Source organism: Parambassis ranga, chromosome 12 (assembly GCF_900634625.1).
Source record: "Parambassis ranga chromosome 12, fParRan2.1, whole genome shotgun sequence".
NCBI lineage: Eukaryota > Metazoa > Chordata > Actinopteri > Ambassidae > Parambassis > Parambassis ranga.
Genome location: NC_041032.1, coordinates 5801061 through 5814399, shown reverse-complemented (window position 1 = coordinate 5814399; position 13339 = coordinate 5801061). Strand labels below are relative to the sequence as shown.

Below are 13339 nucleotides of genomic sequence, written 5' to 3'. Positions count from 1 at the left end.
GGACGCGCTGTGATATCTGACTTTTTTCAAACAGTTCCTCTGCGCGCCCTCCCACTCATCTCCACAACAACTGTCATGTGATTCCACTCCCAGAGACTGGCTGTTCAGCTGCTTTACGAACGCCACAACAATACAGGAAATAAAGTGACGCTACCCTTCAAAGTAAAATACCATGTTGCACAACTTCATCCATAGCCTTAAAATGGATTGATAATCTCAATCTGTCCGAGCTGGAAGGGGTGGATGATGCTTCCAGACGCTTCTCTCTATCTCTCACCGGCTATGTGTGAAAATTATGGCTAAAATAGGCATGTAACATTTGATAGTTATATACTAACAGCCTAACTACCAGAATAGTAATATTAATATCAAATATAATTAGTGTAGATTAGAGAAATACCTGCACTGTCCATTTAAGACTGATTTTCATAGTATTTTTTTGGTCTGCCAGCATTTATAAACCTGATACACACACACAGCATTTATATATATGTTTGTGTTATGTGTACGTGCTACATAACAGAAGTGGATTACTCCCAGCACTTTCCCTGACCTTCTTATATACAGTATTATGTGTTATATATTGTCACCAAAGTCGACTTTTATTTTGAAGGCAACCTGTGGGATGTTCCGGTCGTGCGTGTGACTTGACCTTTGTAGTTTACATCACACAGCTCCTCCGTGTTTATCACCTGGACCATGCAGCAGCGTGTATAGTGGATATTGCGCTCCTCTCTCCACGTCTCTCCACCTCTGTCCACAGCGTGCGTTTCCCCCCTGCCTCCCAGCCGGAAACATGACTCTTTCTCTGGGATGGCTCTCCGCTCTGGCCGTGGGTGTTTTCTCCGCTCACGTTTTACAGAAACTCTGCTTCCCGTACTTTTGGAAGGACCTCTTCTTTCTCCTGAAGGTGATCAGCTACGGCGTGAAGCTGGAGGTGTTCAAGCTTAGATCCAGCGTGAGCACGGTGCTGGACCGGTTCATCCAGAACGCACAGCGCTTCCCCGACAAGCCGTTTGTCATCTACGAGGGGAGCGTCCACACCTACCGGGACATCGACCGACGCAGCAACAGATTGTCCAATGTTTTCCTGGACCACCTCAAGCTGAAGAAAGGAGACTGCGTCGCCTTGCTCATGAGCAACGAGCCCGACTTTCTGTGCGTTTGGTTCGGGTTGGCGAAGGTCGGCTGCTCGGTGGCTTTTCTCAACACTAACATCAAGTCCAAGTCTCTGCTGCACTGCTTCAACTGCTGCGCAGCCAAAACTCTCATCATTGGCTCAGGTAAAGCTTCATGTCCTGTGCTCACTTTTAATAGTTTAAGCAATACATATCCAAATATATGTTTCCAGCAGTTTAAATATATGTATAATTAATAGAAACCCATTACTTCTACCATGTGGTAGTAGGTTTGTTGTTGTGATGTCATCGTGCTTACGTCACAGTGATGTACAACTGCAACCAGGAATATTTTACATAGATGTATTATTAATGAGGTTTGGAGCCTTGTTTTCACATAAGAAGACATTTTAGGAAGTTAATCCGGGGTGATCAGTTAAATTTAATAATCTGCAGGTTAATTGATGAGAGAATTAGTTCCCTCTTAGTGGTTTATTAGTTTATTAATCAGTGTACACTGTAAAAATAACTTTTTAATGTCTTAAATTAATTATATTTCCCTCTTTTTCATGTATCACACTAAGGCTGTCACTGATAGTTGATTAATTTATCAGGTATTGAAATGATTAACTGAGTAATTGGATTACAAATTACACTTTGTAGCTTTGTCTTAGACAGGTGTGAACAATAAAGTTGAAGTGTCATTTTTTTAACTCCAAATGTTTTGTTATATTTGTCAGCTGTGAGCTGACTGACTGATTACAAACCCTCACATCAACAAAAAAAAACACAGCTGTGATTTTGGCTCCACTATAATGTGAAATTTAGTTTTCAGCTCCGACCCATGTTTCACTGCAGGAACCCTGTTGTACAGTTAATAGGATTCACCACGCTGCAGCCATGTGACAGGATGACAGACCATTGCTCCAAACAAGCATGATGTTGGACAGGGACACTCTTCTCTCTGCAACTCAAGTGCAACAGGAGAAGGATTCGTGGAACAGCTGGAACAGCCAGCCGTAGCATAGGAGACCCGGAGCCATATATAGGGAGGGATATATATGAAGATCTATATCACATATGTTTGCTCATTTTAGCTCGTTTTGAACATTTATTAGCTCCAAATCCAACATGATGCTTTCAGTTTCTGTTATCACATAACACCAGAATCATGCATCAGGTTTACCTCACTATCCTGCTGGTTTTAGTGCCTGCTGGATTAAAATAGTTGTTGTTCCTCTGGGAGCTTGTATTTTTGTTTTCCTCAGCCCTGCAGTGGGTTTCATGCATGTACACATAGTGCACTGCTTGGTTATAATTATCCCACAGAGAGAGGGGGAGGCCGGCAGGGCAAACACCGTTTATAATAATAAAGCAGTGTTATAGTGTTGCACAGCTTCTTCTACGGCTGTGCTGTGTTTACTTTCAGAGAACGCGTCTCCATGTGAGTTAAAATCACGCACACACCAGGGATATGAAGCGTAAACACTTTGAGAGTGCGCTGTGGGGCTGTGTTTTCAGACCTTACTGTGGATCAGTTGTCACGGATGATATCATGGATGTTTTAAGATGTATCATGTTCTTAATGTCTGTGTGATTAAACACTATGATGAAATTTCTCAGAGGATCCTTTTCCTATAATAACACATGGCTCTCTGTCCGTCTCCCAGATTTATTGGAGGGTCTGGACGGCACCCTGACCACCCTGCTGGATGACAACATACAGGTGTGGGCCATGAAGAGCCAGGTGGAGCACACACAGGTGCACACTCTACTGGATAAACTGGAGGCTGCGTCTGACAAACCTGTGCCGGCTGTGCTTCGCGCCACCACCTCCCTCAAGTCCCCCACCCTGTACATCTTCACCTCTGGAACAACAGGTGGGTGAACAGTCTACAGATTATTGGAAAAACAGGCCACATGTATGTGGAAACCTCCTTCCTGGTTCAATCTGGCAGCGTTGGAGTCACGCTGGAGAGTGAAGGTAACACTGCAGTGCATTCATTCATTTAGGTCTGCTCATTATGGATAATGTAATTCTGCCCCTGTACAGATCAGAACTGTTTTTTGTACCAGGATGTAAACATGTTTATTTCTGCTGCATTTTAACATGGAGGTCTATGAAGATTGACTCATTTTTGAAGCTCCAAGTGGCCATTAGAGGAACTGCAGTTTAGCGTCCTGATGCTGTGTTGTTCAGTGTAAACAGGCAATGTTTTAAGGCTATGTTAGATTAGACTACCAGATTAAAGTGGTTTAAACCTGATTTCTTGGGGTCTGTATGGACACAGTAATCCCGTTGTCAATACAGATTTTTCAGTCCAAACTCAGGATGTGGCCCTGCATATACGACCCTGTAACATGAATAAGAAGTCAGAATCCATAATGAGATATAAGATATACAGCAGGAATGGTGGACAGAAGCTTGTGACCTTAAAGTTTACTGAGGTAAAAGTTCATCACAGCTTCACTGTCAAAATGATTCTGTCTGAGGATCTGAGTTTGTTTCGGGCTCCTTCCTCACATGTGGCCATTAGGTCATTTGGAAGTTGGTCACAGTTCTGCTCGATGTGCTCCTTTAGAACAGAAAGTGGTTGAACACAAGGTTATAATCAACGTATTAATCGAGCGGTTGATGATGTTAATTTTCATGAAACCACTCTGAGTGCGGTGTGAGATCAGGATTTGCAGAGAGACAATTGAAGCTTTTTTTTAGTGGATGTCATCAGACTGTCAGAACAGAGATGCTTTGACTCCAGCTAATGTGCTGCCTCCATCATGTCCATCACATGCTGAAGAGAACAGAGTGAGGGAAAAACCAGAGAGAGAGAGAGAGAGCAGGATTCGATTGGTTTATACAGATCGAATGCCTTCAGATGACTCCTCATCAATAGGCAGGGTGTTCTGACAGACTTGAGATATAGACACTATGAGGCCTTGCCAGCTGCCCCTTTTTAGGCAGTGAGTCAAAACAAATCTTCCTCCTCTCACCTCCTTCCACTTCACTTTGTTGCACTTCAGTGTCACATAAGTGATCAATATAACATAATGGATTGTCTTTCTCACAGGTCTCCCTAAGGCTGCAGTGATTACTCACCTCCAGAGCTTGAAGGGAGCTGCAGGATTTTGGGCATTTGGGGGGACTGAAGATGATGTGATTTACATCCCTCTGCCACTCTACCACAGTGCAGCATCCCTGATCGGGATAGGAGGAACCGTACACCTAGGTAGGCCTGGGTCATTTCATATTTACAGTGTCAGTATGCTTTCGCCTAATGTGGTCATGCAGTACAGCAGGGGAAGGCCATGTGATGACGTGGCAGCATATGTCCTCTTTATGGCTGCAGACTTGTTTGATACAGGCTTAGATGTAACTGTGCCCAGGACTGCAGAGCGTGTCCTCTGAGCTCAGTGTCACTGCCAAACTATGTGACCCCTTTGAAGACCTGCTGTTTCACTTCAACACACAGCTTAATTGGAGGCTTCAGAACAGGAAGTGAACATTGGAGATTATTATTATTGTTCTAAGCCACTGTTGCCGACTTCCCCTTCACATTAATTGGTTGTTAGTTTTTGTTGAAGGAGTGCATTTTATTCAGTGATCTGATTGATGGTTGGTTTGTACGCCTGTTCCAACCGATACCAAAGTTGACAGTTCATCGTCCTTCTCGGGTGGACACCAACATTCTGAGAAGTTGCGCAAACAAATCTTGGTAAGGCCAGTGTCCTGACAGTTGTAGACATTCAAATACATTAAACCTTTTTCACAGTCAATGTACCAGTAGCAAGCAGCATGGAGGCCAGGGGACTAATAATGGCTGATTATCCCCTGTCACACTGAAAATGTATGCCTGATGTTAGTGGTTCATAGCAGGCTTTCTGTCCAAACATGTTGGCTTCCTAATTTGTTTTGTTCAATATATTTTGACATCAATCAATAAAAAACGTCATTTATTATTGAGCTTTGGCCCCATGTCCTAGACTTAAGGTAAACAAAGTAGCATCCAGCCGTACTTGAACCTTTACTACAAGATAACGCTGGCAGACTCTGTTCCTGTCACTGACAGTGGGTTACTTTAGTAGGCCAAAGAGAATAGAACTCTTGATACTTTGTCCCTCAGTTTCTGATCGGACTTCAGTAAGGTGAGGTACGATGTGTCTCTGTTTGTGAAGCCTGCACATGCCCCCTGTGAGGTCGCCTCATTGGTTCTGTCTCAGATGTTTTCATTGTGTTTTCCAGCATAGTGAATTCAAAGCAGTGAGGTGATGGATGTTTCTAGCTACTTAACAGATGGATTATAGTTCCATCAGTATACATCACCAATAAAAGTACTCGGCCCCATGGATGTATTCCCCTTTTTTTTGCTTTTATAAATAGAATCATTTTCAAGGTAATTTAGCTTTTTGAGTTTGTGAACTCCCCCCCACAGCGTGATGCTGCCCTCAGCTTCACTGTAGCGATGGTATCAGTAGGCGATTAACAGTGCCTGACTGAGGATTCAATGTTCGAAGAAATCAAAAATGTTGTAATTAAGTGTAGATCGTAACATGTACAAAATAAGGAAGTGTGCTGCATGTTTGTGCCGCTCGTACCTCAGCATTTTGCTGTGACTGTGGCGATCTTACACTTACACACAGTACTGCTACTGTCATCTCTAATCCAAATGTACTACTATATAATTGGAAATTAAATGTCACTAATTAGATAAGTGTAAATCTTTCTGTCCATCAGGTGCAACCTGCATCTTAAAGAAGAAGTTCTCAGCCTCTCAGTTCTGGAACGACTGCAGAAAACATAACGTGACGATTTTCCAGTACATCGGTGAACTCTGCAGATATCTCTGCAACCAGCCTACGGTAAGGGCTTATAAATATCACACCTGACTCCGTTTATTTGTGGCAAGGTATACTGCTTTATTAGACTGGCTGTCAAATCGTATAATATTATTATTATTATTATCATAAATTGGGCAGCAGTGGTTCAGTGGTATAGCAGGGTTGTCCAGTAACCGGTAGGTCAGGTTGGTGGTTCGATCCCAACTCCTCCCTAGTCACTGTTGTGTGTCCTTGGGCAAGGCACTTCACCCGCATAGCCTCCAGTGTACTCACTGGTGTATGGCGCTCTTTGCAATTTCCCCATTGTGGGACTAATAAAGGTTTCAATTTATTTATTTAATAACAATCTATTCCACTGCTTGATGTTACTATCTCAGTGATGCCCACACACACTCATGACTACAAAATGGACCCAGATAATGAACATGTCTTACAGTGCTGACAGAGCTGGTGCAGCTGGCAGACGTTTTTTTCGTTGCAAAGAGAGTCCTTCATGGTCACTGCTGCTTGTAAATCATTCTTGCTACACTGTTCCTAACTATGGCAGAAAGACAAGCCGGGGCTTTGTTTCAGTGTTTGTGTCCTCCCATGGTGGACACATAGACATGCACGCACGCACACTGTGAGGGCCGAGCTCGTCCCTCCTAGAGGCTGGACTCAAAGTCCTCTTTGTCCACCCCTCCCTCTGTTATTTGGCTGAGTGGGTGGAAGGCACGGTATGACCATCGTCGCCACTGATTGGCAAATTAAAAATAATGGGAGCACCTTTTCACATGGTCAGCGTGTACACAAGCAAAGAGTTACTGCATGTATGTTATCAATGTGGAAACATGGGAAGAAGTCAATGAGGAGTTGAGTGACCTGTGGACAGCATGTACTGGGTCTGTGTGTATGTTTTACTTTGGGACACACACAAAGGTCATTGCATAACTCCCCCAAACCTCACAGAGGCTGTGCCAACCTCCTATATTATATAAGTAAAGAATCAGCACAAGAGGAGTCATTCATATGAACTGATCATCAAACTATTGTTAATTATATCACATTGCTTCAGACAAAGGCCATTGAGGAGAAGTGGCACTTTTTCCACTCATCTGACATCACGAAGCCATGATTATGATTACGTAAGTTCTGTTTGTTGTTGTGTATCAGGGCTGCACACCCTCAACATTGTGGGTCCATAGAATGAGTCACAAATTCAGACATTGTGAAATATATTCTTCTAATTTGGAACAATTACATCTAACCTGTGAAGGCAGCAGGTTACAACAGAGCAACATATAAAAGCTGTCTGTGAAGCAACAGATGCTTATTATTCATTCATAATACACAGTCAATGACAGACTGATATTGGTGTAATAGTATGTGTCCACGGGGGGCGTTTCAGCAAGATACAGAAAATGGTGATTGATGAGTAACAGACCAATTCAAGTCAACCCAGCAACGTCTTCCACACCAACACGGCGGTGTGTTTGGAAACTTTCTCTGATATCTCTGCATTTCTTTAAACATCTGAATCATCTGAATATGTGTGTATGCAGATCAGTTATTTGACCTTAGGAATGTGTTCGAGCTTTTTCTGTTTATCATAATACAGAAACAGCACTGCTTCGACTTGTGGATGTTTCCAAAGTTAGTAATGGGGCCCTGTGGTTGGACCACCATTGGTTCACCGTATTCATGCTTCAACATATTACCATACCATATAATAGTACCACAGATGACATAATTTCATGTTTTTTTAAATCAAATTGAAATAAACGTTCTTAAATGACACATCTTATGGTTCAGATTTGTTCTCATCCTCTCTCCATCCTTCTCCCTCTATCAGACAGACCTGGATAAAGTTCATAAGGTGCGGATGGGAGTCGGTAACGGACTGCGACAGGACGTCTGGCGGGAGTTCCAGAGTCGCTTTGGGAGCATTCAAATGTGTGAAGTGTACGGCTCCACTGAGGGGAACCTGTGTTTCATGAACCACATCGGCAGAATTGGAACTGTGGGTCGCTCCAACTTCTTCTACAGGGTGAGTGCTTTGGTGTTTGGGGCATTTGTATTATATATTGTTAAAATTAAACACTCATCAATAAAGGAAATGAATGTGCACTATGAGCTATGTGGTAGTGAAGAGAAACACTACACTGCACAAAAAATACTCCGACAGAACGTTCCTGTGACGTCCGCCCCACACTCAGTGTGTGTGTGTGTGTGTGTTAGTAACAGAGAGTTTGGCAGCAGTTGTGTTGAAGTTGTCAAAGCTTCATTCTGCATTCTTGTGAGACGTCTCAGTGAATTCCATCAACACAAGTTATTCAGGTCGTAGCAGCATGCTAACTGCCCCTGCTGCTTTAACACCCAGCACACAGCTAACAGTCATAGCTGCACACTACCACAGTGTAATGCTGTTTTTCCTGTTTGCTCTGCTTACCCCAGCAAGCAGCAACAGTCACACCTTATCATTCATTAGAGAAAAACATGTAATAGTAATAAGTGCATGTAGTCACGTTATCCTATTATTAGTGTGACTTTAGAGGGTGCAAAGATATATATTACAGTTCTACATTATATAATGTAATTCAGTATTCCAACAAAATAATGTAAGTGTTGACCACAGCCTGAACCTGTCACAGTCACACTGGTTAAACCTTTGGATTGATTAAAAGACTAATTGATTAAGGTGCATGTAAGTCTGTAGAGTGCGTTAGGAAGGATGAGCAGTGCGCTGGCTCTCCTGTGGCAGTACTCGGTACTTGGTATAAGCCACACTTATCTATGAAGCTGCTGTTAATCAGAGGAGTTACAAAAGAGTGGCTCCATGTATTTAGCTCTAATCTCCGACTCCAGCTATTCTTAGATCTGTCCTTTCTCTGCTGCCACCAAACCCTTACAAAAGATAGTTATAGAAGTGGAGTTATAAAACATAATGTTTTCAGGACACACGTCCAGTGTTGATTAGCAGGATTCAGTGTTTTATAAGACGTAGCTTGGTTATTCTTAGACCTGAGGTGTCCTGTGGTGTCTTTATGTTGATTATTATCTTTAATGGCTTGAACCAGTAAGGACCATAGACATACACTGTTTCATAGCTCTCCTTATGCTCAGCTAAAGGCTCCCTGTCAGGGCACATCATGTTGAATCAAGCTGCTGTCAGTCATGTTACAGTAATCTGTGGTGTTTACCGCACACAGATTTCTCTGCTTTTAGCTCGCAGCCTGTGACGGGTGGAGGAGGAAGCATTTACATTTAGATGTTAGCAACAGGTGCAGGTGGTGATTACGGTGATTAAGGAGAGTATAGTTGGACAATTTTCCCAACATTTCTCAAAAATAAATAGTGTAACAATAATACGGCAGTATTTTATCAGTTCATTTGTAGCTGATTGTTTCATTAACTAGTTTCTCTTTTGTTTTTGTGCAGCTCCTGTTCAAGTATGATCTGGTAAAGTATGACATGATGAAGGATGAACCAGTCAAAGACGAGTACGGCTTCTGTCAGCGAGTAAGAAGAGGTAAGATTTGAACCCTCCACAGCTTCTTCTATTCTTTAACTGCACTTCAGCTGGATTATATACTCTACTAATGTTGTTGCCAGGTGAGACGGGGCTGTTGCTGTCCAAGGTGAGCGCCACCAGCCCGTTCTTTGGCTATGCTGGAAGCAAACAGCTGACTGAGAAGAAGCTGATGAGAAATGTGTTTGTGAAGGGCGACGCCTACTTTAACACAGGCGACCTGATGGCTGAAGACCTGGATGGCTTCATCTGCTTCAGAGACAGAGTGGGAGACACCTTCAGGTACAGATGTTAGCATCGTCTTCACTGATGAGTCATTCACTCCCGGAGACATCACTCAGTCTCAGTCTGTCCATCATGCAGTGATTCTTACTCTATAAAGTAACAGTAGAGCTCGAGATAGAAACAAGCTGTGTTTTAGCTTTATGCCCCTTTAAGGTCATATGAATAAGTCTCCAAGTCAAGGATGGAACCTGTCACCATGGTGACCAAGATATTGGCCAGGAGACAATGACCTATTGTGTCATTTACAGTTTGTATGAACGTATGAAAAACCTGCAGCGGAGAGGGAACAATGATTAGAAGCTAAGTGAAACTAGGATGAAAGGCTGTGTGTTAACATCACCACTTAGAGACTGGTCCGATGACTCACTCTGATTTTCCAGGTGGAAAGGTGAAAATGTTGCGACCACAGAGGTGACAGAGACTCTCATGTTGGTGGAGTTTATCCAAGAGGTCAACGTGTATGGAGTGGAAATACCAGGTATAATTGTTTGTACCACCCTCTGTCTCAATTAGCAACACAATGATAAAGCCAGTGGCAGATATGCTAACTTTGGTGTTGTTGTTGTTCTCAGGACATGAAGGTAGAGCAGGAATGGCGGCCATGATTATTAGACCGGGTCACAAGTTTGATGGGAAGACACTGTTTGAGCATGCAACAAGGGATCTTCCAGCATACGCCCGCCCACTCTTTGTAAGGCTTCAGGTAAGCGGTGTATCACACTGAGTGTTTATTAAGGAGGCTGAGGTGGAGTTCAGGACAGAATTCCATCAAAAATCCTTCAGCTTGATCCTGTCATGGCTGCCATGATGCCACCAACAAAGTGAAGCTGCATAGGTATTGGGCTGTGAGTGAATTAAGTTAATTTAAAGAGCAGTGACACCTGCTGGAGACCTGAGGAATAACCTGGAAGTGGCCACACTTGAACAAGTCAAATATAAAGCAATGGAAACAGAAGATATTTGACCACCTTTCTGTCCTTAAAGGTGTCATTTGTGGTCACAGTAAAATTATCTGAATAGAGAAAACTTTGTGATGACAGGACTCTGTTGTTATCTGCCCTCTCAGGAGGTCATGGAAATGACCAGCACCTTCAAGCAGCAGAAGTTCCAGCTGGTGCAGAGCGGCTTCAACCCCTCTACCATCTCTGATCCTCTGTACGCGTTGGACTACCAGCAGAAGAGCTACATTCCTCTAACAGACCTGATCTACCAGAGCATCATCGCCGGAGAGCGCAAGCTCTAGGACTCACTCACAGTGTGAGTGTGATGGTTCCAGGAGAGGAACAGACATGACCTCTGATTATCACAGAATTTCCTGCAGACATCACGAAGGACTGAATCAGAAGCCATCATCCTGTCAGTGAGGGGGAGGAGAAGGTGACACGATGGCCTGACTGTATGCACTTGAATGTCTGATGAGTTTAATGTGTCACTGTGAAACACAAGTCCTTTCAGTTCGCCTTAATCAGGCCTTTATTTAGCCCATAAACCAGCTACAGCAGAACAAAAATGGGTCCTATGAAAACTAGATGTCTGTTCATCTAAAACAAACTTATTTAAAAGCCCATTATGAATAAATCCAGAAAATATAACAGATATATTATGGTGTAAAAGATACACATGGGTAGCTATAGTAATCTTAAAACCTCATGTTGTTTTAATGAAGGTGCCCAATCACAGAGTTAAGTAGTGACAATGTTATATAAAGCTCATCTTAATGGATTTTCTGCACAGCTCTCAGGCATTTAAGGGGAAAAAAACCCTTAAACTGACCAAATACTGTAAGAGTCTTCTTACTTTATCACTTAAAAACAACCTTAAGATGTAAATGTGGGATGTTATCATACATTTCATCTTCATCATGCTCATCCTCATCATATTGGACTATGAAATCTCCACACCTCATTCTTCCCCTCCCACTTAACCGATCTTTGAAATGACTTACATCTTATTTGTTCGTTCATACTCCCATAAGTGATTAGAAACCAGAGTGCCTTAATTACATCAATGCTGTTTTTCCAGCATGAACATACTGTTTGTGATTCATTTCAATCAGATACATTAAACCTTCCTAGTTACCCAGTCACAGCAGACACTGTGTGATGTTCAGCTCATATTATTTATGGATGGATCACAGAAAAAAGCGTTTTGATTGTTATTGGAAGTGCCCACATATTGATTCCATCCATGATTCTGTAATTTGTTAATTTATTTTTGTTGATTTTTTTTTTAATGTTAAGTTTTTACCAGTTTTTTGTGCTTTGATTAGAGAGAGACATAACAAATGAGTGTGAACTGTGAGCAATTAAAGGTTGACAGTGGATACACACTGAGAGAAGAGATCACCTGTAACATGCCTGCATTTGATTCTGCTCAGGGTGCTCTGACCCAGTGTGCACAGGGCGTTAACGTCCATTATTCATTGACAGACATACTTACAGATAAAGGCAGGTTAAAGCGGTTTAAATAAGGCGCTGTGGCTCTATCAGTCACCTTATTGGTGATGAGAATTATGATCAGCAGTCCAGGGTTTCATGTCATGTAGGTTATATTCAGGAGCACAGAAAAAAACTGTGTAAATTCAGATTAATATCTCAATATTATACATATCAGCATGTATTGATCCTGTGATGTCAGTTGATGGTATCTGATTTTAGCCCATGATATCTGATAACAATCATCTCACACCTCCAAATCAAACATTCATATTGCCTCCCCAGGTGAGTTTTTTGTGAGTAACCTACCGTGTTTTGGTGAGTAACCTACCGTACTAATGTTGAGTTGCAGGGGGCAGATTGGCAGGAAGTATTTACCACATTAAGTTCCTCAGAACAACACCTGTATGTAAAAATTACCACCCTAACTTTTCCCTCTGTACCTATCCCTCACTCATCAGTATTGGCTTCCTAGCCTCTGTCCTCCTGTCTAAAGCAGGCCTGTCAGCTCCCCCTAGTGTTCACTGTCATACATTACCTTTGATGTAACCAAGCTGAGCCAGAGCATAACCTGAACCATCCGACTACCACTGTTACATCACACCTGTTGATGGTCATGTGTAAAGAGAGGCACACAGGTGGTCTGTGACTGACTTCACTCTGACTGGTAAACATAATGAACGTTTTTGTGTTCTGTGGGTGTGATGTCATTGTCTGTTGAGTATTTTGACTGAAGAGGTGATGAGACTTCATCCTGTGTGTACGTGATGCAGAAACAGCTGTCTGTTCTGGTTATGTGTAATGTTCAGACACATCTTTTAATTGATTGTTACTGTATTTTTTTGTGATTATTTTCTTCTTCTTTTTCTGAGGTGATTGGTTTGTATGATTGGTTTGATAGCACAGGCTTTATGCTTATGGTCTTATTCAGTTCCCAATAATACACTGCAGTAGGAGCTCCAGTCTCAGTCAGAACAGAAGAAATTCATTGCGTTAGCTATGTTTATCTGAGTTATCATGTTATTTTTAAATGCTGTTTGTAGTATTTAAAACTATAAAAACTCATCAGTAAAGACATTGTTGGTGACTTTAAAGCAATATGAGATTCTCACTCAATAGACTTCAAAACAATAAAAATCAAACGAAAAGCATATTTG

At 42.2% G+C, this 13339-nt stretch overlaps 1 protein-coding gene across 1 annotated transcript; it reads left to right on the top strand.

The window, feature by feature from the left end:
* Positions 1-665: 665 nt before the first annotated feature.
* slc27a6 (solute carrier family 27 member 6) lies at positions 666-13276 on the top strand. The gene is made up of 10 exons (XM_028417845.1): positions 666-1283; positions 2789-2998; positions 4187-4345; positions 5851-5975; positions 7786-7980; positions 9372-9462; positions 9546-9744; positions 10128-10225; positions 10320-10450; positions 10814-13276. The coding sequence occupies exons 1-10, from the start codon at positions 797-799 to the stop codon at positions 10988-10990; spliced, it is 1872 nt and encodes a 623-aa protein (XP_028273646.1). The 5' UTR covers positions 666-796; the 3' UTR covers positions 10991-13276.
* The last annotated feature ends 63 nt before the right edge of the window (positions 13277-13339 follow it).